This window comes from Haliaeetus albicilla, chromosome 27 (assembly GCF_947461875.1).
Source record: "Haliaeetus albicilla chromosome 27, bHalAlb1.1, whole genome shotgun sequence".
Taxonomy (NCBI): Eukaryota; Metazoa; Chordata; class Aves; order Accipitriformes; family Accipitridae; genus Haliaeetus; species Haliaeetus albicilla.
This window is the reverse complement of record NC_091509.1, coordinates 11,290,142-11,312,877: the sequence shown is the minus strand read 5'-3', so window position 1 is coordinate 11,312,877 and position 22,736 is coordinate 11,290,142. Positions and strand designations below refer to the sequence as shown.

At 42.1% G+C, this 22,736-nt stretch overlaps 1 protein-coding gene across 1 annotated transcript in view; it reads right to left on the bottom strand.

Annotated features, from left to right (window-relative positions):
* Window positions 1–1,141: 1,141 nt before the first annotated feature.
* The window catches only part of ERGIC1 (endoplasmic reticulum-golgi intermediate compartment 1), a 60,218-nt gene continuing 38,623 nt past the window's right edge, over window positions 1,142–22,736 (bottom strand). Inside the window, exons 4-10 of the mRNA XM_069772308.1 lie at window positions 21,169–21,263; window positions 20,399–20,523; window positions 17,815–17,919; window positions 13,103–13,163; window positions 11,810–11,910; window positions 8,955–9,077; window positions 1,142–3,202 (exon numbers count right to left, since the gene is read on the bottom strand). Coding sequence (XP_069628409.1) covers window positions 3,095–3,202; window positions 8,955–9,077; window positions 11,810–11,910; window positions 13,103–13,163; window positions 17,815–17,919; window positions 20,399–20,523; window positions 21,169–21,263 — 718 coding nt within the window. The 3' untranslated portion in view covers window positions 1,142–3,094. The remainder of the gene's footprint in view (window positions 3,203–8,954; window positions 9,078–11,809; window positions 11,911–13,102; window positions 13,164–17,814; window positions 17,920–20,398; window positions 20,524–21,168; window positions 21,264–22,736) is intronic.

Genomic DNA, 22,736 nt, shown 5'->3' with positions numbered 1-22,736 from the left:
TAGAGGGACTTATTTAAAGTGGAATATATACAAGTTCTAAATATTTTACTTCCTACAGGGATGTCTTTCTTGGAAAACCACAAATACTTCTGTCAAAATACTGACTTGAAAGAGCAAAGTCAGGAATACAGATGAACACCTACAATCGATGTTTTTTCTTCCACTATGGCTTGAAATTAATTTTGTTTCCACTGATGTTTAAAAGCATAACTAAGCTCATTTATCTTCTAGAAGGTGTTTGAAAATAAAAGTGAAATCTAATGAGACATGTATGCACGGGGCAGGACTGCTATAACAGTAACTACCTCGCTTTCACATTTGGAGATGAAGAGCAGATTCTTCTGTAAACACATGATGCAGCATCATTACATGACCCAAGCCAGCCACACCTGAAGGACAAGCTCGCCACAACTTACAGCAGCCCCAGAAGGTAGCCTTGGCTTGGCAGTACTCAAAAGCTTAGACCTGGTTTAGAGAACTAAGGTGCGGACTGTTTCTTCAGCAGTTTTGCCAGAACTTGAGCACAATTTGGTTTCCACATCTAGCAAAAAAAAAAGTGATTTATTAGGTTATTGCAGTGGACATTTTGGCAGAGAAAGCAGGCACGCTGAAGTATGCATCTGTTATTTCCAAAAAAAGCCAAACAATTTCACTGGTCTGGTTTAGAGAACTGGCCTGGACTGCACAGAAGGCAGCACTTAATTCAGACAGAGGATGGGGAGAAGGAGAAAGGCAGAAATAACACACCAGGCACAAAGAGGAATCTGCAACCAGCTTTGCTTGTTTGTGTCAAAGAAATTGTACGAGGGAAGAAACTTCAGAAAACTAACAGTACAATCCACTGCGCTACAAAGATCATCTCTTGCACAGCTCAGGATGCACTGCCAAGATATTAAAAATCACATCCTTGTAATCCCAGTAATCACTGGGTTCACAAGCTGTGAGCTAAGATGCAACCAATTCAAGAGAAAAAACTAGGACATTTTTTGCTGTAAGCTTCATCTGGTCACAGTGGATTAGAGGAAATCCTTCGGCCAACAATTGCAATGGAAAATCCCGGCTCCCACCGGGCAGCTGCCACCATCCAGCAGGTACCGCTCGCAGGCACACGGACACACGCACCGAAATGAAGACAAGCATCTCATTTTCAAGTTGATTTTTGTAAATGGAAAAAAATGTATAAAATCTATCCATACATTAACAGATACAGGAAGTTACACAATCCAGTTTACACCTAAAGTAACAGCAATCAGTCTGTAATAAGAACAGGGAAAAATTCCAATGCTGTAATTTGTCCGAAGTCACTACAGGGCAGAGGACAGCAGGGCGAGGGTGGTTGGCTTCTTTTTTTTCGTACATGGATAAAACTGGCTACCTTCCCTACTTCCAAAGCAATGAGACAATTTCAACAGATATGTATTAGGAATACTTTTGAAATGCATCTGACTCTAGCATTAACACTGAATATTCAAAGATTCATATTATTACAACATAATGTTTGGATACTTTTGCCTCCAGGAAAGGGCAGTGGGCAGTAGATATTATTCAAGAGAAATCCTGCACCCGTCTTAGAATTTACAGCATTGACTGAGTTAAAGATTTTTATTTTATGATTTTTATCCATCCTGGAACACTTAAAATTTGTGTATCCTCAGCTCAGACATTTACAAAGCATGCAGAGACTGTTACTACTCAAGGAACATTTAGGAGGCTATGGAAAAATGTGCTGGTGGGTATCAGTCTAATTTTAGTGAACTCATGTCTACCATTACATGCAAGCCACACCTGGCAGTAGTTTTCCCCTCACACCTCCATTTACTGGAGGCCCCAGAAGACAAGGCTTGAATGAATGGGCATGGAAGCTCAGGTACCATTTTAAGTAATAAAGCAAAACAACCACTAGCAGGGGCCAGCTTGTGGCAATGCCTGCCCTGCTACTGGTGTACCTGTGGGCGAACAGTGTCAGTCTAGGGCTCAGAAAAGATGCCCGATTGACTTTTAAAGGAAAAGGGAGGCACCTTAAACCCTGAAAAGACAGACTTCCTGTGTTTGACAGGTGTATTCAATATACACACACAAAGCAAGACAGTAAGCTGTGCTTATCCACCCAGAAGACTGCACCATTCTTCTGAACACATAGAATATACAACCCCTTTTCAAAATAACAACAACAATAATAAAAATAATAAAGCAGAAGTGCAGGATCCAGACTGTTGGGTGGTCTGTGTTTAAAAAAATGTAAGGAAGAATAAAAGCTAATGCTGTAAAGACAACTATTCCCTTTCAAAGCAAAGGCCACATAAAACTGTGTTGCTCAGTTTGGTTTTTACTTCATGCCACCTGTAAACACAAGACTGGATATTCAGTTTCTGGGAAGAAATGAAACCACTTTTACATCCTTACATCCAGAGTAAAAGAAAGGCCCTCCACTGCCTGGATCACAGATTACCCAGGAAAAGGTAGCTAGGGGAAAGCTTCCTCTTCTCGTTTGCTCATTTCATTAGAAAGGTCATATCTGAACAAAAGAGCTTTCAATAAAAGCACAAAACATTTCTTGATGTTATTTCTGCCCTCTGTCTCTAAAGTTTGCTATGGGGACTAACACTTTCCATTCCTCACCAACAGATACATCACCTTTTTGGCACCATGGGTGGAATTTCTTCCTAATATACAATTTTGCCATATACAAAAGTCGATTGTCTAATCATGCAAATCCAACGGAATTCCAAGAAGTGCCACAAGACAGTTCAACTCTTTGCAATCTACTACCTAGTTTGTATACTGCCATAGGACCCTCCCAGAAAACAGACTGTCATCCTTACTTAGATCTGATGGTGTGTTTCATATATGGCATTTCAACCTCTCTTTCTGGGGGAGAGAATCGAAATCCACGCCCTGATTCCATTGATTTTTCACTCTCAGAGCTCTGAAATGCATGGAGATTTCTTTGATTTGTTGAAGACGTCTTCACTGAACAGCCTGATTAGAGAAAAACTTACTGATTCAATCAAATAGAAAATAAAGACAAAAACAGGTAGTGGTAGATTTCTCAATCTTTGCTCCTGTCCTTGGAGACTAGGGTAGAGTTTCACTGCTACTGCATTTTCCCCAGCTGGATCTTCTTCCAGGCCTCTGATGCTGTGAAAATGCAGGAGTCGAGGATCCCAGCTACAGTAAATGTTCCTCCAATGATGGCACATATCTGAAATGTACAGAGAGAGGAAACAGGTTTTTCAGTGGTGAGGAAAACTTTTACACAGCTTGAAACTGCGGGGAAGGATATTATTGCCTACTGTTAGGGTATTTTCTGGAAGCATACCAAGAATGGGGTAACAGTACCAGGGACGTAATTACATGACAATCATTCAGGAAAACCATTCCCTACAATGGAATAACTTAGTGCTATCCTGAACTCATCATAGCCTGAGCCAATCATAAATCCCAGCTCCTAGGAGTGTACAGCATGAATGCTGTTCCTTTCTGGGCTAAACTCCACCTAACAAAGTTTTGTAGAAGCTCTCTGTTGCTCATATCTTCCTACTACTGTTTTCTATTATAAATACCATGGCCTTGCAGTCTTTTCCCTATTTCACAAGATACAGCATTTGCAAACAGGCAAAAGACACTGAAATAGCATGTGAAGGACAGTGACTAACAGAGAAACCTAGCTACCAGTGACACCTACAGCTAAGTCTGTCTAACACTTTCCATTACAAGTGCTGCTTACAAAAGCACTGCCAACTTAACTCTTTGTGGGCCAAAGTTTTCCATGCAAGATGTCTCGGGTTGAATTATTTAAAAACCAGTAAAAACATAATAATTTTCAAGAACAGAGTTAGGGAAAAAAATAATCTCCTGATTAGCATAACAGCCTACTTCAGTTCTCAAGTGCTAGAAAAACGCAAAAGTATTCTGACATGACAAATCTTGGCTCGGAGCACCCAAAATCAGGGGGCACCAGTTATAGACTTTGCAACACATTGCTTCAATTCCCTTATCTATGAAATGGGGACAATGCCAAACTTGCCTCCCAGGGAAAGTGCAAAGGAAAACACATCTGAAGGGTTCAATACCATGACAATAGCCGTCTCAGAGCCCCTGTGGATACGTATGACTTGTACTCAGGACCAGGTTAATACAAACCACCTGCTAGTAACAAGGCAGCAGTCAAATACTGTAGGATGGGAAGAAACACTGCTCACAGGGTGTCACCCCACCCCGTGTGCTGCACAAGGCAGGGTTCACATGGAAAGTATGATACACAATAAAGTAACCTAATAACATTTAACAGCCAAGTTACAATTACACAGGACCTGGCATTTCTTAACTCCCACATTTTTGACTTCATAACTGTGATGCTCTTTTAATTTGGTCTTTTACATTCCATAGGATTAGGTGGCTGTGAGAGTAAGAGACACCAGGTCAGTGAGAAGGGGACAAGATACAGAGCTTATCTCCTGAGAAGGGCTTGCCTAGGAAAAGGGGGATTTTGCTGTGAGCTAGAAGCCAAGAGAGTGAGGGGAACCCAAAATCAGTAAGCCAATATAGCAGGGTATCAGGGAAATGCAATACAACTGCCACAGAAGGGAACCAGCGCCACACTAGACCTACCGTGCCCTGTCTCTTCTCCCATACAGCACTACACCCCATGGGCAAAGTTACAGACAAAAGAGTAACTTAACAGCAGCAGCATTCAGGTCAGCAGGGAGTTAGAATGGCAACAGAACAAACAGTTCATTAATGTTGAGCGAAGGCAGCAAGAAATAAAGCACTCATTTACATGCGTATTTATAACCAGGATATATGCGTTTAGTGAGCTCAGTGAAATGAGGAGCTGCAGTAAACATGGCTTTTGCAGGACAGTTGGCATTCCAGCAGATAAAGGCTTCAAAAACCAGAGCACCAGCCTGAGGCAAAGTTAGTATTTTTAGGGGACAAGTCCAGCTCCTGCCCCCTCTGCCCCCCTCCTTGCTATCCCTTGGACCATGACGCAGGGTGACTTTTCAGGGAAAATGACCGCAATGGAGTTGGGTTATTTCAGTACACAGCAGCTCAGCTGACAGGAGATGTTGTACCGCAAATAACAGAAAAAACGTCCAACACTAAGATTTTGCATCATATGGTAGGAAAATCTGATTTCAGTGCAGCAGCACAAGGGGGTGGGGAATAGAAAAAAATATATATTCATCTGCACAGCTCTGTACTGCTGAGAGTTTATGAGTCACACACACCTGGCATTCGCTTGGAGCCTGCCTCCCAGCACGCACACAGCCCTCTTGTTTCGTTGCGACAAAAAAAAGGCAGTGCCAGGGTTGATCTCTAAGTCAGCACAGAAGCTGCACCACTGTGTTTCTTTATCATCGCAGTTCTAATACGTACGGAGCATTGCTCCTTAGCAGCACTGAAGGAAGTCAGGCATCATGCACTTATTTATATTTAATGGAGTTTTATACTGGGAATGATCATTTGGCTTGCTGAGGTTACGGTTTGACTTGGGCCCAACCATTAAAGGAGGAAGAGAAAGAAATATAGAAGTGTAATAAATACAGCAGTGAGAGACCATGCAATTGGGGTACACATGAGGGTTTTGAACAGAATATGATTATAGGACAGTGGCTGGGATGCAGGCTGAAGCCTAAAGGAAAGCACAAGTGGATATGTAGGAGGAGGCAAGGCTGCAAGCAAAATGACAGAAAGGCAAGTGTCAGATACATGACTGTGGACCTCTGGGATGTCTTAAAATCTGAAAATTGCCTTCAAGGACAGAGGGGACCAGTAGGACCCCCAAGTAATTCCTAGTAAGGTAAGCTACAGAATCCCACCCAGAGATTTCTGGCTGACCTGCAGCACATCTTGTAGAACAACACTGTCTTGGTTTTAAAAACGGCATGGGTCTGAGTCTATGATACCCGTTGGTAACAGGTCCCATGGCTGAAATAATTCTCCCTGCAACCCTTTCCCCCCCATTATTTCCAGTTTAACTTTTTTCACACCTAGAGGGCAGATGAGTCCTCTCATATCAGGGAAAAAATTCTATTTTTTCTTTGGATATTGAATGCTTCAGCAGAAATTTGGCTTGTTTTCTGCCTGCTCTCCCCTCCCAGCCCCTAGGCTGACCTCATGATAAAACCTTCTTTCAGTTTGGCCACTTACAGGAACTCATAAATTTTCAGCAGTGGAACTTTCCCCCTTGCTCCATAACCTCAACCACAAGGCCATGAATGGCTTCTCTTTATGGGGAGATGCCTTGATTTTAAGCAGTACAGTTTAACAGGCAAAATCTACTGTGTTTAACGCTATGTGAAGTGTCTGTGGTTAACCCCTGGATCCATGGCAAATTCACAGCACAGTGACAGTGGCAGCACTGACCCATAAGCAATACAAAATCTTAGTTAGTACTGAATTTTTTGAAGCATGACACGTAAAGTAAAATCTATGCTAAACCAATGCCTTTTGTCCTGCACAGGAAGCACCTCTCACATGGTACAGAAAACTAGGATAGTTCTGTATACCACAAAAACCCAAGGAGCAGGCATGAGTTAGTGTGGGTCTGTTTGGAACACAGAAGACCTGGGAACACTGCTATGGTGCTATAATGCTCCTCTTGGCGGCACTGAAGTTTTTTGGGGGCAAACTCATGACTAACAAAGAGCATCAGTTAACCTTCCCAGCAGCAGAATGAGATTCCTTTGGCTCTCTGCTGAACAGGCAACACCCCTCTCTCATCTGATCTCTCCACATGGGATCCTTCCTCCACAGTGTATTCTTCCCTCCAACATCGACACAGTTTGTCCCCTAAAGTCTCTTTCAAGCCCACAGGATCCTCCCGCATCCCTGGGACACATTTAAATTTACTGAAAGCCGCATGGGTACCCTAGTAAACAATCTGCTCCCCCTACTCCAGAGCCCCTCTTGTAGTTTTTAAATTAAGCAGCTGCCGCTCAGAAAAAGCTCATGCTTTCCATGGCCAGCCCCATTCGGCAATGACTCCAGATGCCCCAGCACAATCTCTGTCTGGACCTCAGCCCAGTGCTGATCACCACTAACTGGTCTCCAGAGCAACTGTGATGCAAAAGGCCACGTTGGAGATACAGGAAGGGACTATAGCAGTGGAAAGGACAATGGAACAGATCATGTCATCAAAACAGGGCAAGGAAACCTAGGACAAAAGGTGTTTCGATCCTCTGCAGCACTGCTCCCCCACTCCAACCTTTTCAATGCCACCTTGAACACTGTAAAGCTTTAAATGTAGCACATACACAGCCAAGGCTGCCCTACTGTAAAACACTCCTAGCCTAAATGACAGCAAGAGCAGGTATCTGTACCAGGGCCACATGGTCCAGACTGATTGTCACAGCATCTGTAACAAGGATCTGCCTCTAAGTCACCCATGTCTGACAAGGGTCTGGCACACCTGTCTGACATACTGCTTAAGAGCTACTGCAGGTATCAGTGTCATCCACACATCTCCATAGGAAGGACATTCAATTGGAATGGCCCCAAGTGAGCTGCTTGAGACTATAGCCATTTAACAGACCAAACAAAGTAGACAAAAATCAATCGTAAAACTCTTCAGCAGTCTAGCAGCCAGTACATGCCTGGCTAACTTTACAGACAGGATGGGACAAAATTCTAGCTGGGGCCATCTCAAATCCAAAAAGGTCATTGTGGCAACCAGTGAGGAAAGCCTTTCCTGTACACTCCTCATGTAAACTCTGAAGCAAGGTATCAAATTCAACAAAGATACTATTTATATACATACAATGGCATATCAGCAGTAAATGCTACCAATGGAGATGACAAAGAATAATGCCAGCTATCAATCATTTCCAAACACTGTTTCCCGTTAAAAACACTTCCACAGCCTCACCCCCACCAAGATGTGTAAGAAACCTATGAGAGCATATTGTTAGGGAAAGAAGCAGAGGCAGTATGAGACGCCGAGTCATAAAATGCTGATGTTTGACCTTTTTTAGGATTACGTTTTTAAACCAGACAGACATGCTAAGAAGAGAAGGTCTTAAACCATGACATTTGGATTTTGCTTGAAGTCACTTTCTCTTGGTATTTGTGTATCCTAGAGATCACATGAATTTCCAAAGTTAAGTGAAGGGAACTTGGTGTTTATCAGAAGCTGCAAAATCAAAATCTTTAAGTGCAAAACAGCCACACTGTTTAGGTTACTTCCAATTAAAATATTCAAACAGTTTAAAAATCAAAATCCAAGGTCTTAATTCCAGCCAATTTATCAACTACTTCACATTCTACCATGCCTCACTGGCACAGCAGACTGCAGTTTAAATTTTAAGCCAACTCCCTCAGGACACATTTTTTAATGTTCTGGAAGATCTTTAAATAGCTCTTTGCCTAAATAGCAGTTTGGACAGTACAGCTTTGTTATAGATGCTGAGATCAGTACTGCAGCATGTTATTTGGATAGATCAAAACATAACACGTCAGGAAAACACCTCTGGAATCTGATAATGCAGCTCTTCTCCACTTCTACCGAGGAGTAAATATCTGGAACTGGCATACTTGTATTAAGCCAAGCAACAGTACTGAGTAAAACAACTGCCCTGCATTCTCTGCAAGTTAGATCTCACCTTTAGAGAGACGGTTTATTGCAGCATGCATTACTGCATACCACATTAGCTTTACTTCCAAGTTTCTGACATGTTGCAATAGTGCCCATCCTGCCTAGACAGAGCCTGGCACTTCTGGAATAGGATAATTTTCTTTCTTCTTGTGCCTAGCTATTAAATAAAATTGTCAGAGCATAGGGCTTACCAGTTACCTCACTTATACTTCAGTACAATTGCGATGATGTACCGCTTTATTTCAATCACGTCACAATGCTCTGAAGCAGAAATTCAATTCTTCTTGACAAGAAAGGCTCAGAACAGAAATGAAAGGCAGGCAGAAAAAGGGAGAATTAGAGGTTTAGAGTAACTCACCGATGTGATAAACCTGTACAAAGGCTGTCGCCTCTCTGTGTATTTCACTGTGATGGGGCTCAAATCGTAGCGAAACCAGATAGCTGGGATAATGCGGCCAGTGTGACTGTAGGCTACGTACTCCTAGAAAAGAAAGTGGGGGGAAAAATGGCAGAAAATGTAAGCAATCTCATTCCAGGTAAGAGTGTCTCCAATAAAACTGCTTCTGTGGATCTGGCCCTTACTCCACTGTTTTGCACTAATGATCAGACTGAAAGAAGCAAGCAGTTAATTCCTGTGTGACTGCCCACCCCCCATCCTTATCAAATAGGAAAATAAGTTCTTTACAGTCTGATAATGATATAGCTGGGAACAGAGAGTAACGGTGCTTACTCTCACCTTCATTCAAAATTACATAAGTAAATAGAAAGGCTGTCATTGATTTCTCTAGCTTAGATCTGCTCTATTGAAATACAAGCAGTCTCTAGGTGGTTGCCCGTGAACTTTCTGTACTGTCAGTATTTAAATCGTTACTAGGATATTAATCAAACAGAATTTAGTTTGCAAGAACTGAAAATGCCTTCTTGTCCACACACTCAGAATAGCAAGCAGCAGCTCCTGTCTGTAAGGCCCCCTTCACATTGGGACCAACAATGTGAATGCTTTGCCCACTCAGTATGAATCACATAAAGCCACGTTTAAACCATGTTTAAAAATCATGCTGAAAGCCAAAAGGAAACTGTATCCAGAAAAATATTGGCAAAGGTTCAAAAAATATTCCAAGCTGGTTTGGGAGAGACATCTTCAGATTGCCAGTGATAATCTCCCTTAATCCATTTCTTTACTAACAGGTACAGTGCAATCAATCAGGCACAGGACAACACCCCAACAAGACATACTGCACAATGCCAATGTAGAACAGATACTAACATCAACTTAGTATCAAAAGTCACATCTTTTTGAGCTAATATTTTCTCTGTGCTTTCAGTAGAAATATATATCTATTTTCAATGATCAGGACATTTATCTTGACAGACTGAAGAAAAATCAAAGAAAAGCAGGCTGAGGACTCAGCAATCCAGTGAGAGCCATCAGCGCCGGCATGGCACACGCTACCTCTTTACCCAGCTGCTCTTCCCTTCTTTAGCCCTATGACATGCCTGCCAACTCAGATGACCTCTTCTGTTTTAATTCTCCTTCAGAGCAGAGGCAAAGACAACCATCTTCAGAAAGATGAAGAAAGGAAAAGCAATAGGACACTCATGAGCATGATACAAAAAAGATTATATTACTCTTCTGTGAGCTCAGAGGGAGCTAGTGAAACAGCACCTATTTCCTTCATTAATCTCATATAAATCCCAAATTTCCTTCTAAGTAGTTGTTTATCCATGGATGACAAGAGAAGCAGAATGCAGCTGAAGCCCCTAGTCGTAATATTTTCAGGGCTCTTATTGCCAAACTTCTGCAGCGTATCTTGGGACAGTGGCTATTTGGGGAAGTGAGGAAACGTAGGGTCTGGGAGATAAAAGGGGAGAGGAGACAGACAGTCCACATTTAAGACTCTATTCACCTCTTCATACTAGTCAATCTGTGCCAGACGATTCCAATGGCTTCCAATTTCTGTTTCCCACCAATCAGTATGGCAGTCAAGGACTAAAGCACCGATAAGAGAATTTTTATTTTTAATGAGAAGAAAACGCAAAGGCAGCACTGTTTCTCTGGACTTCAGTTTTGATAGAACTGACCTCATTTTTTCTTTCCTCTCCCCTTTTCCCCACCAGCAATCCTGCTCTAATGAGTCAGTCTTGGCTGAGCGCCCCAATTTGCAACCATGCTCACAGAAGTGTCAAAAGCTCCTGCTGTCTATTTGCCAAATTACTTTCAGAACTTGCATCGCAAGACTCTTATCAGAACAACAGTTGTGACATTAAGCAGAACAAATACATTGTAATCTGAATAGAGGGAGACATCCAAATCATTGGGACACACTGTACAAGCAAGCCCAAAAGTCACTAGACAGGAATGTTAATCTAAGAACTAGTCCATGAGAGCACATGCTTGATTCTCAGTTATAGCAAACTAGCAGTAATTAGATATTATAAACAGATTCCGGACTTTCCTTTAGCACCTGACTGGCAAAGAATTTTAAATTGAAAGAGGCTTTTTACCTTAAAAAGTAAATAGGGTCTTTTTTTTTTTTTTTAAAAAAAAAGTTCAATACATTGTATTATTAAAATACAAATATCTTCACACTTAATGTAAATTAATTTAAGAATTATATCATAAAGTAGGCATTGTGAAATAGTCAACTAGTACATATTTGCTGCTGCAGGTTCAATGGCTTAATATCTGAAATCAACACTTGTAAAAAGCTAAAAACTCAGCTAACTTATTTGTCTGATACATCCATCACAATTGAGACTGTTTTATTAATAAAACCACTGTAAGCGCCATTTTGTATGTTCAGTTGGATTGCAGTTTCTATCCAGATGCATCCTGACACAAATCACAAGAGCTCCTGCAGCATGTAAAAAACTTCCACACAATTTATAGAAATCTAGATCAGTTAAACTGACATATGAGAAAGTTCGGAGTAAGAATACCTATCTCTAGAATTAAAACAATACCACCACCTGCTCTGACAAGCCCTCACAATCCCAACCCTGGTAAACACCAGCACCAGGAGCAACAGGAAGCCCCACTCTGAAGAGCTTCAGTTCCTCCTTCTCCCAGCAGAGGCTACTGCTCACCTACAAACAAATGTACATGGCTGCAGAGCAGAGGAGCAAAAGGGAGGAGGAACGATGACTGAAGATCCTCCATGCATCCACTGGGCTGCAATGAGGAGCTTCTCTGAGAACTACCTGCTTCTTTACCTTATTTGCTACAGTATACTGGTATGAGTATCGCTGCTTGCCACTCATGTCTTCATACACCGTTGGGACTATCTTCAGTATGTAATCATGAGATGCAAGAGCTGTGATCAAGAAAGGAAAGGAAAGTATACGTTAGTATTCAGAGAAAGGAATCATAGCCTACACAACATTTTAAAGTAAATGTGCAAACTCAACTAAAACAAGTAAGTCACAGAAAAGTCTCCCTCCTCCTTATCTCAGGTTCTGTGACAAAGTGACAATTTCACATCCTACATTTATGTCCCTTGTACAAAACTTTGTAAGGTAGTTGGATGATGCCAGAACCTGCCCACCATTCTAAGACTTCTGTAGTACCACAACCTACTGACATGAGTTTGGGTCACTTGAACCTTCCTAACTCCTTGCAACTATAAATGATAAGACTTATCAGCACCATAAAAAGCTGTCCTGGTTAAATCAAGAACCTGCTAAGGTTAGAGCTGCAGCTCACTGAGCTTCTTTTGACAGAAAAAGCGGAGGCATCACAACATGTGTAGTCCCATTTCTTGTGTACCCATCTTTTCTTCTTTCTCTTCTTCCTTATCCTACAGCTGCTTAACAATTACTAATTAGTTTTTTTCATGATTTAAATGGCTTGTGCCATTTTTCATGTCTGCTGAAACAGTTCTAAAACAGAATTCTAAATGATTTCTCTGCAGGATCCTTTGGCCATGTGTAACACACTGACATTTGGCTCCTGGAGAAAAAGAAAACATAACTGTTTAGCTTCAGGAACAGCCATAGAAATTTTGTTCCAAGAACTGGACTGATATCCTGTGGGAGCCTGAACGCTTGAAGGAGAAAAACTATTCTGAATTGTAGTATGCACTGGAAATTTCTCTTTGTGTTGCTGGTCATGAAGAAGGGCAATGAAAATGTCTAACCTTCTAGCCACAGAGTAGAACTTAAGGTAAGATCTAACTTGCAACACAAGAACAAAGAAAAGTTCTGGTGGTGGTGACAGCAGCAAAAGGAAGCTATAGCAATAGGATATGGATAAAAAACTCAATAATTCTGAGTTGGTCATAACAGAGCTGGAGACAATGTCCAGGTTGCAGAAGGGCTGCAAAGGACTTTTTGGGCTAAGCCTTCTCTATGGTACTGGAGAAAATGGAGATGTCAGTCAGCAATGTCTGGATCATTTCGGTTAAAGAGGCAAATTAAAGACTTCTGGATACACCAGTGTTGCATGAATGGCCCTGTTTTCCCTCCTGCAGAGAGCAGCTAAGACCTGTAATCACCAAGAATACATACGATTTGAGCTGAGTTTGTCTGCTCCCTCCAAGGCATTGAATGCTCCGTGAACATTATGGACCTGGAAAGCAAAAAGGCATATGAAGAAACTATGCTCTGACTTGGTACTCTTGATCTTTGCTTCCCTATCCTATCCTGTAACAAGGAGATCAGCCTGATTCAACCTTTCCGAAAACAAAGCCTCAACCCAGTAAAAGATGACTTGAAATATCTTTCAGTGACCATCACCAGAGACGTTGGTTCCAAGTAAAAAAGTTGATTTCACAACATCTTACAAAATGAAACTCCAAAACCACTCCAAAGCTAAAGGAGTTGCAGTTGGAAGAGGCCAGTTAGGAAATATCTCACAATGAAATTTCACAAGAGCTTTGCATAGTTAACTGTGAAATTCATTTATCAGACTGAAAGGGAAATAAACGGGAGTCATATTCAGGTTAAAACTCAACTACAGGTTAAAACTACAGGTTTACTCCTGTAAAGGTAGCTCATGTCAGAACAGTTGGGCTTGCACAGCTTTAACTCATTAGCCCAGCTTTCACACCATGCACATTATACCCTGGGAGATGGAAAGGACACATGCCAGCACTGCCATCCATACAGCTTTTCCTGCAGCTGGTCCCAGGCATGCAAGTATCTGTTTGCCCAGAATAACAGGATTTCCATCCCATGCCTTCCACATACTATGATCTGTAGTCTGATGTTCACCAACAGCATAATTGATTTGTGAACTCTCTAGACAGGGAAAACCCCACGGCAACAGCTGTAGATTAGAGGTTGCATCATTCACATAATGTACAGTATGCCATACAGAAAGGACAAATAAGTCCACAACCTAGAATTCCTGACCTTAAGCCAGACAACAGGGAAGAAGAGTTTGGAAGAAGTATTTGGTCATGGGTGTGAGAGTTTCACCTCATTAACAGAGCAATGCAATCTTCTTCCCAGACCCTCTCAACAACTGATAGCATGTGGATGTATTTTTTCTCATCCTAATGGCTGTTTACCTATTCTGAATGCTACGGAGTGGATGATTGTTTCGAGGAAGCAGCAATGGAACCCGTTTCTCTCCTGAGAAAGGAAATTCTAGAGAGACAAAATCATCAGCAGGTTCAACTGGCAAGGTGCTGGTAACAAGCACAGAGCAAAAGCAACAGCTGAACCTTCTACAGTGCCTTTCAGTCTGCTAGCATTTCAAATATTTTACACAACAACAACCATTTCCAAACTACAGACTGTACGTATTCTTTACTCATTGTAAAAAGCATACGAGGAAAGAGAAGCCCCTGGACTGGGCTACGGTATTATGTTCCATTCTTGATACAGCTGATAAGTCAGTCTCTTATAGCATATCTGGGCCAGAGACTTTAAGGTCCACTTCAAACACTCTACCAGTAAATATTTGAGCGGTTACTCAGCAAACAACTGTATCTATCCTGTGAGGTATCTGTATATTTGGACTTACATTCTTGTCCTTGGCTCCTCAGCATCCACACTTGTTTATATGTAAAAGTAGTCTGCTCTGCATCTCTCTACACAGTGAGTTTGCAAAGCTGCGAGTTACAGAGCTTCCACTCAGACAAAGCCACCAGATATCTCCACAACTGGTGGAGATATCTCCACAACTGCCACTGTCTGTGGCAGTCACACTAAACTTGCAGAGATACTTGTGGTGGTGAATGAACGCCTGAGTCAATCCATTGTGTTAGAAGTGGGTAATTTCATAGAATTCCTTTCAAGGAAACATTAAGAGTCCACAAGCTAATGATTTTAATATCCATTCAGTGACATCCAAAAAGGCACGAAGGTTTAGCCAGTCCCATAAAGTATGAATGATCAGTAGTGCCATGGGTACCTGATTTGCCAGGTAGTAATTGGTGTTTCAGTTGGTTATGTATGCTCCAGTCTGCAAGCATTTTCAGCTGGTATGATATAGAACACAAATATATGTATAAAAATGTAGTAATTGCAAAACTGGCAATATTGAATAAAACTAAACAAGCTGAAGAACATATTTTCTGATATTGCAAATATTTGTACTAGAACAATTATGTGAATATTCATTCTCAAGATGATTTTGAGTGTTGGCTGATTCCTTTGTTTTACTGATGAAGACTGTTTTCATGACAATGCATTGTTCAGAGTTCTTTGGTGAGAAAAGTGATCAATGTAAATAAAAGGTGAACTTTTTAAGTTGATGAGATTAGGCAAGTGAACAGCTGCTGAGGACAGCTATGTAAGTATGGAAAAACCTTTTGAGAGCTGTGGGTTGTCAGAGCAGAGTTTCTGTGCCATCAGGTCCTTTGGTGCATCTGCCTCTCTTGTCTTTGCAATACCGATGGCATTTGTAACTCCCAGACTGATATTTTACTATGATTTTCATTGTGGAATATTCTGGACTCCCACTACAATACTTGCTGTCCGTAGACTGCTAATTAATCTCTGCTCTACAAAGTGCACAGGTGTGTTCCTTGGGGGAACATACTTGTTTGTACCTTGTTAAGTACCTGGAGGGACTTCAACAAGGAGTAAGCTTTTGGCCACAGTAACAAAATTGCTTTGCAACAGAAAACTTAAGCAAGCCTGTTCAGCCAGCCATTCTCAGGACTGCCCTGTACTACTACCACGACCAAATCTAGTGCTTGGAGTAGTGGCACAGGAGGCTAGTCAGTGGTTTAACAGTGGCAATGCTTTATTCTCCTGCAACATGGACCTCAAAAAGATGTTTGCCAGGGCTTTGAGCACCCTAGGCTTTAACCTCTACAAACAAGTGCAAAGACATATAACTCAGGCAGAGTCCAACAGCAGGCTAAAATAACTTCCAACCTTGCAACTATCAAGGAAAGACAAGACATCTCACAAGGTTAAAACTAGGATTATTCAACACTCAAGAGAGTTCTATGATTAAAAATGTATAATCTCCTACTTTCCACATCTCTTTCTTTACTGGGTTACCTGACATGCAAGAACCTCACTGGTTTGAATTTTGGTCTCATCTACATGAGGGAAAAATCTACAAAAAGTCTGCCGCTATTGTGCATGAACTACTGTTGCAGAACTGAAGGTCATTCAATATCAGATGAGATTTAAATCTCTATTTCAAACAGACTGTTTTTTCTGGAGAACACAGCATGTACCTTAGTGGACCATTCTGGCAGAGGTGGTAACAATCGACAAAAAACTTACTCCCAACACATGACACAAATGAATGAGAAGCTCCTCACCCTCTTTAAGAAATATGAGTATATATTACATCAAAGCAGGTGGAGACAACCCAAAATATTCAAAGGTATATCTAGATAGATTTAAAACTCTCCATACTTGGCTGGCTCTCTACACTGCTTGCTGAGTCTTGGTAGCACCTGTTTAGTGAACATATCCTTCTTTAATTTGTGCTGTTGAACTCGTGTTTGCCTACAGGATCAGCAGCACCTACATGCTCCACTCTTGTGTATGGAGATGATGAGTAATTACTTTGAACTTTGAAAATACTAATCAGAACTTGTCCAAATCAGGAGCCAACTACATGTTTGCTAGACAGGTTTCTCACCACCAGAACTGAAGACGCTTGCTCCTTTGCCCCCAACTGTCCAGGCTTCTCATCTCATTCATGCTGATTCGCACTTCAGCTCCATTACTCAAAGACTCCATGATAAAACAATGGGAACGCTACCTTAGAGCACTGATTTCCCACGCAAACTGCAGAACTCCCCATTAGCACTTACCTAATATTTTTCATAATCTCAGTGTGCTTTACAGACATTAAGCCAAGCTTATTTATATGCTAATATTTCAGCGTTCCCACACAAGATATTTCCTAAAAGAAGCCGGGAGCAGAATCAGAAGACTACAAAGCAACGCTTAGACTTGTTAGCATGAAAAAGGGTTTTGGAAGTGGGTGTACAAGAAGCAGACTAATGAGACGTCTGTGCTGAGGAAAGAAGATTACAGAGAGACTATGGGTAAGCAACGTTTAGGGTGAGTCGCAAACTGGGTGTGCACATATATAACTCCCACCTATGATGCTAGCTCCTTGGAAGTAGGCTAGAGAAGTGCTGTAATCTGTCCTTATTGAGAAATCAGGAATTATTACATAACTTGCAACACCTGGTGAAACTCTATCCACTGGGCAAGTGCACACATTCAGCTTCTTCCTAGCAGGGAACCGGCAGTTCTAACTTGTGTTTTATAGAACAAATTTGACTAATAGGTGTCTGCTATACAAGTACAGTGAAGTGAATTAAAAAGAACTTGACTGGTGCCATGGTAAAGACAGTAGTGAGCACACATCTTCCCTTAGTATACTCACTGCTCCTCTGCAAAGACAGTCAAGATTTCTTTGCTCTATTAATACCGAAAACAGTACTGCATAGGATTTTGCAAAGCCATGAATTATCATTTCTACTCCCTGCAGGAAGATAGCCACGTAGTTTTCCAAAAGCACTTTCAATTTCAGATGAAAACAGCAAAGTTACTCTAGGACTGAACATTGCTCCTTCCTGAAGTGGTGGCATGTAAAGAGTTTGCGAACTCTTCCAAACTGAGTGTACATTACATGAATGCAAGGGATGGGCTTGCTTACCCAGGCAGTCTTTTCTTACATCCTCCCCAGACTGCACATGGCCCTTCCATAAAACCAAAGTGTCTAATATTAAAGTCACTCTAATTGCATTCATTCCCCTAGAGCCAGGGAATTTTCAGGGAAGAGAACTTACCTGTAACTTGTCCCCAAATGAGAGCTTGTGGATGATATGAGTCATGTCAGGATTCTGAGGCTGCGCAGTGGCACTGTGTGTTGACACGTGAAAGTTACCAGGGACCTAAAATTAGTCAAGACAAGGAAGACAGGATTTCACATTTTATCCCTCAAGGCATTGCTAGGCTCTGCGATATGAAGCAGAAATGCCTGGATCCATACAGCCTGGCAGGCTGTATCTACTTAGCAGTGGACAACCTCTGGCATGCCAGAGAAAGGCTCTGAAATACCTTCCTGCACTTGACCAACACCACCATAACTGCATACAGAGCAGAGATCGGTTACATTCCGCAGCCCAAGAGTCTGGCACCCTCACATTGCTACTGCTGCTGACTAGAAGGTGATGAGTGGATCATTCCCAACTTCAGGGATTCCTAACACTTAAGGCTATGTCTTTCATCCCTATTAAAATAAGATTCATGTCTCTGACAGGCAACAAACAGTTGCTTAATGTTTTACTCCCACATCTCGCATTTGTAAATGGGCCCACTGCTGCAGAACAACCCAAGAAAGCTGTGGATATACTCTTATTGTACTACGGGTCACAAGCGTTTGAGAAGATTGTACGTAAGAATAAGTTTTATAAAAAAGAGAAAAAACACCACCAAAACCAATGGGGCTTTCCATACAAACTAAGCTAGATCTTCAGCTTCTAACCCTGGCAATAGCCCTTCCAAGTACAGGTTTTTCTGGTTTTAATTTTTTAAATGGAGGGAAGTACAAAGTTCTGAAAAATACAGATTTCACCTAAGGATTCAGTTCCAAAACAGAAAATGAGCACTGGTGTCCTTCTGACAGGATCACTCTAGCATGCACACAGTTTTCAGGTTGCTAGCCCTACTCCATGAAGTCTTTCAGCAGATTCAGCTCAATCACTGTTACGGAGGGTGCAAGAATTTTTTCCTATCCAGAAAAGGTTGGGAAATTAAGCAGCACTGAGGAGCAATCTGACACGGCCTAAGACAAGAGTGGGAGGATGGTTATACAACTGGTGCCCATTGTGCTCTCTGCAGAGACACCTCACCAGCAGGGCCACGGGAGGCCGCATGTCGGTTCCATGTGCTTTCAGGAAAGCTAATTTAAATGACTTGAGGAACAGCAGTGCACTCCTGGGAACACTTTCAGGTGTGGACATAAGCTGTGTCATAACTCTGCAGTAAGTAGTACACACAGTCACCTCACTGTTACTTTGTCCTCCCTCTTCAGGTCTGAGAATAACACCCAAGTGCAACCCTTGGTCAAGTTTCAAAGCCTGGCCATGTCCCACTCCAGATAGCAGCTCATACAGAAGCCTGTACAATTTCTGCCACGGGACTGAAGACTTCCAGCTCATACAAGTTCAGGCTTTCAGAGCCAGAAGTCCTGGGCTGGGTCCCGTACCTCTGACAGCAGTCTCAACCACTATATGAGACAATGCAATTAGTGGCCTTTCACAGATTAGGCTGTGAAGGGAGCTCCTCACTGCCACATACAGCAACGCCCTTTTGAGTTGCTTTGGTGAGAACACACTGCATCTAGCAGACAAAACCCCAAGTATTTCAGCTCTCTGCTTTGGGAATTAACTGAACAAGAACTACCTTTCAAGAAGCCCTTTCCCAGTTTTGTGGACTTTCAGCTGACAGTAATCTTGGTGGCTTAGAGGCAAGGAAAGAAACGTCCTCTTTTTAAGTCCCTAATCCTTTCTATGCCATAGAATCAGTAAGAGGTTCTGCCTGTTATTTTTAGATGCGATTTAACATGACCTGGGAGGAAAAGAAGGAAGTAGGATTTTGTAGCCTGTGGTACATGAGGAGGCGTGAATAAAGGGTGTGGCCTTCTTAGGACATCAGTGGGCCCCACCACTGCCTCCCCCACCCCAGCTAGTCATCTCCAGCATTACATAGCAAGATTATTCAATTCTGAACACACCCATCCCAGAGAGGAGCCTCCTCCAGGCCTGGATTTTCATTCTTTGAGACAGAAGTGGAGCATCCCGACAAAGCACACGCAGAGGCTGCATGCATGTATTCCAAACATCTCAGCATGGAGCCGCTTCTCTGTTACACTGGCACCCTCTAGTAGAGAACATTCCTGTCATTCTGCGGCTCTTGGAACAAAAGAGCACTTGGACAGAGACATTGCCAAAGACCTCCGCACAGTGAGTCACGTTTTGGAGGTGCAAAAGTTGTGAGGAGTAAACATAGAAGCCATTTGCCATTTGTAGGGAGTTCATACATCCCCTAAACATTAGGCTGCTGCACTGAAAGAGACAGCACTGGCCGCAACACAGAGCCACTCTCTGCTGTTAAGCAATGCTATTTCGATTACCTGTTTTGGAGAATGAAGAAAAAGTCTGATCATTCTCTGTGGGTCTAACTATGCAGCCTCCTCTCCCCATACCATTCTGTATCACCGAAAGACTTAACCTCACCACTGATTAGGGACATGAATGTACACTCTACAGGAGAGACACCGACACACAGATTTTCATGAGCATTTTACAAATGGATCTTGCTAGCATTTCCCCAGCTAATACACACTCACCCACTGTCATTCTTACTCACCTTGTTGATGCTGAAATGGCCCTCAAACCTGCAGCCATCCCCATTATTGAGAGGTATCTTCATCGAGTTGTCAATATGACCCACTTCGTGCCTTCCCATTTCATCTTGGATGTCTAGTCCAACTACTGCATGGGTGGGAGAGGAGGAGATAAAAAAGTCAAAAGAAATAACAGGAAGGTTGCATAGGAAAAGCATGCATTGCTTTTACTGGGAAAAAAATCCATGTCTTCTTCCTGACATTTGACTAAACTGTGCTAGTCACATCATTTGTCAAATATTAATTGTTATACCAGCTCTTCAGAAAGAACTTTGTAACCAAACTTTTCAGACTGCCTGTTTGACACAAATATACCTCCCATACCCTGCCAGCTGACTGGAATCTCAATTACATAAATAGAAAAAGTTCAGGTGGACAAGGCAGATGATTTGTAAAAAGCCAACAACTAGCTGGTGCATTCAGAGTTACAAATGAAACCTGGGAGGCTTCTTGCTCCCAGAGACAAAAAGGTCGCTATGAAAAAAGGAAACGAGATTTAGAAAGAAGTCAGCAAGGGAGGTCAGCCACTAACACGGGCTGCAGAGTGAGCACAGGGTCCAAGAAAACAGGTGTTCTGGTCAGGAACGGAAAGCAATGGGGTATTGGCAAAGGCTGCAGCTACTTGATCTCCATCCACCCTATTACAGAAGAAGGGCCACTGTACCAGTTTGGGCCAGTTTCAAGTATTAGTTAAAACACAGACTAAAACCGATAAGTGAAAAAGGGTACTCACATTCACAATGCAGGTTTGGCAAACTGATGTTCAGATTCACTTCTATTTTACCTCCACTATCTTTGTCTGGGTCATCCACATAGAGCTCATTAACTCTGGAGGACAGAAAACACAGGTGAGTTCAGGCACACAGCTACTTTCCACAGGAAAAAAACCAACAGCTTGCATGGGAAGGGAAAAAAAGGAGACTTTGAAGCAGGGAGTTGACTGTGTGACAGCTGCAATAAAGTTACAAGACAGAGAGCAGGAAAAGCCCTCCACAACTGCATGGGGACAAATCATGATTTAATTTTACTTCTTGCTTGGCAAGTGCAGGAGGCTTTAAACAAGTCCCTTGCACCAGCAGAAAACAAAACTCCTGCTCTGATTTATGCTTCCTGCTCCCTTACCTAACCTGAGTTTCCAGAGGTGATACAAAACAAGAGTGTAATGTTGAAGAGGTGGCAGGCTAGTGTGCTAGCCCTCCGCATACCTGGGCTGTTACTCCTTTTGGGAAAGAGGGAAGCATGTGCTTTCCGATCTGTTTCATAGTTTTAGCAAAAGGCCGCTCTCAACTATCCCACAGGAAAGCTTATTTGTGTAACTAATTGCCATTTGTCACTGCCACCCAGTTGACAGAGCAGTGGCAAGAGAAGACAGCATGGCATACTTGTATCTCCCTCCTTAGTATCTCATTTCAATCTATGAATGGTAACCAAAAGCAACGACTGAAATTCAGAAGAGGATTTGAGCCAGGAACAGATGGGAAGAAACATCCTGGACAGCAGGATCTAACACACTATGCAACAGTCTCCCGAAGAGTAATGTTGTTTCATAGCACCCACAGTGCTCGCACATATTTCACAAAGACAAAATACAGATATAGAGTAAAAGGAATACAAGAGTATAAATATTTGTTGTTGGCACATACAATCCATCTGACATGTAAAATATAAACCCCAAAAAACCCAAAGCAAGCACAGCCAAATTAGCTGAATGGTCCTAGAGAATCCACTCCAAGGAAACCCATGACACTGAACTGAGAAGATGGCAAGGTTACCTAGCAGCTCTTTCTCCCTCAAAGCCCAACACTAGTCAGCCTCATCAAATAAGAAAATTTGACAATTTGTCTTCCAGTTTGACAGATTATAAAGGTATGGGAACTAATGTTCAAGCTACATAAAATAAACTACCTTCCCTAGTAAGTGCTCTGTATTATTTTTGTTTAATGCTCAAAGTGCGTGAAACCCTTTGACAAGCCCTTGCTGAAGACTCTATATGCTAATAGACAAACCAGACTAAGGGCAGCTACAAGACAGATTCAAAGTGATTTTGCTCTGGTGATACATCTCTGGACCACAATGAACTGTTTGCCCTGTGGATTCAGAAGAAACAAGCCTTCACCCTGAGAAACACACAGCTGCCAATTTTTTTGGACGTAATTACTCACAGGTCAGTGGGGTTTACAGACACTCATTTAAAACCAGCACAGCATTTGTCTTCAGCTTCACAGCCCTACCTTTCTCTGTCTTTAATTGGCTTGACAAGTTGCTTGCAATCATTACTCAACGTATTTTTCAAGTGATTAA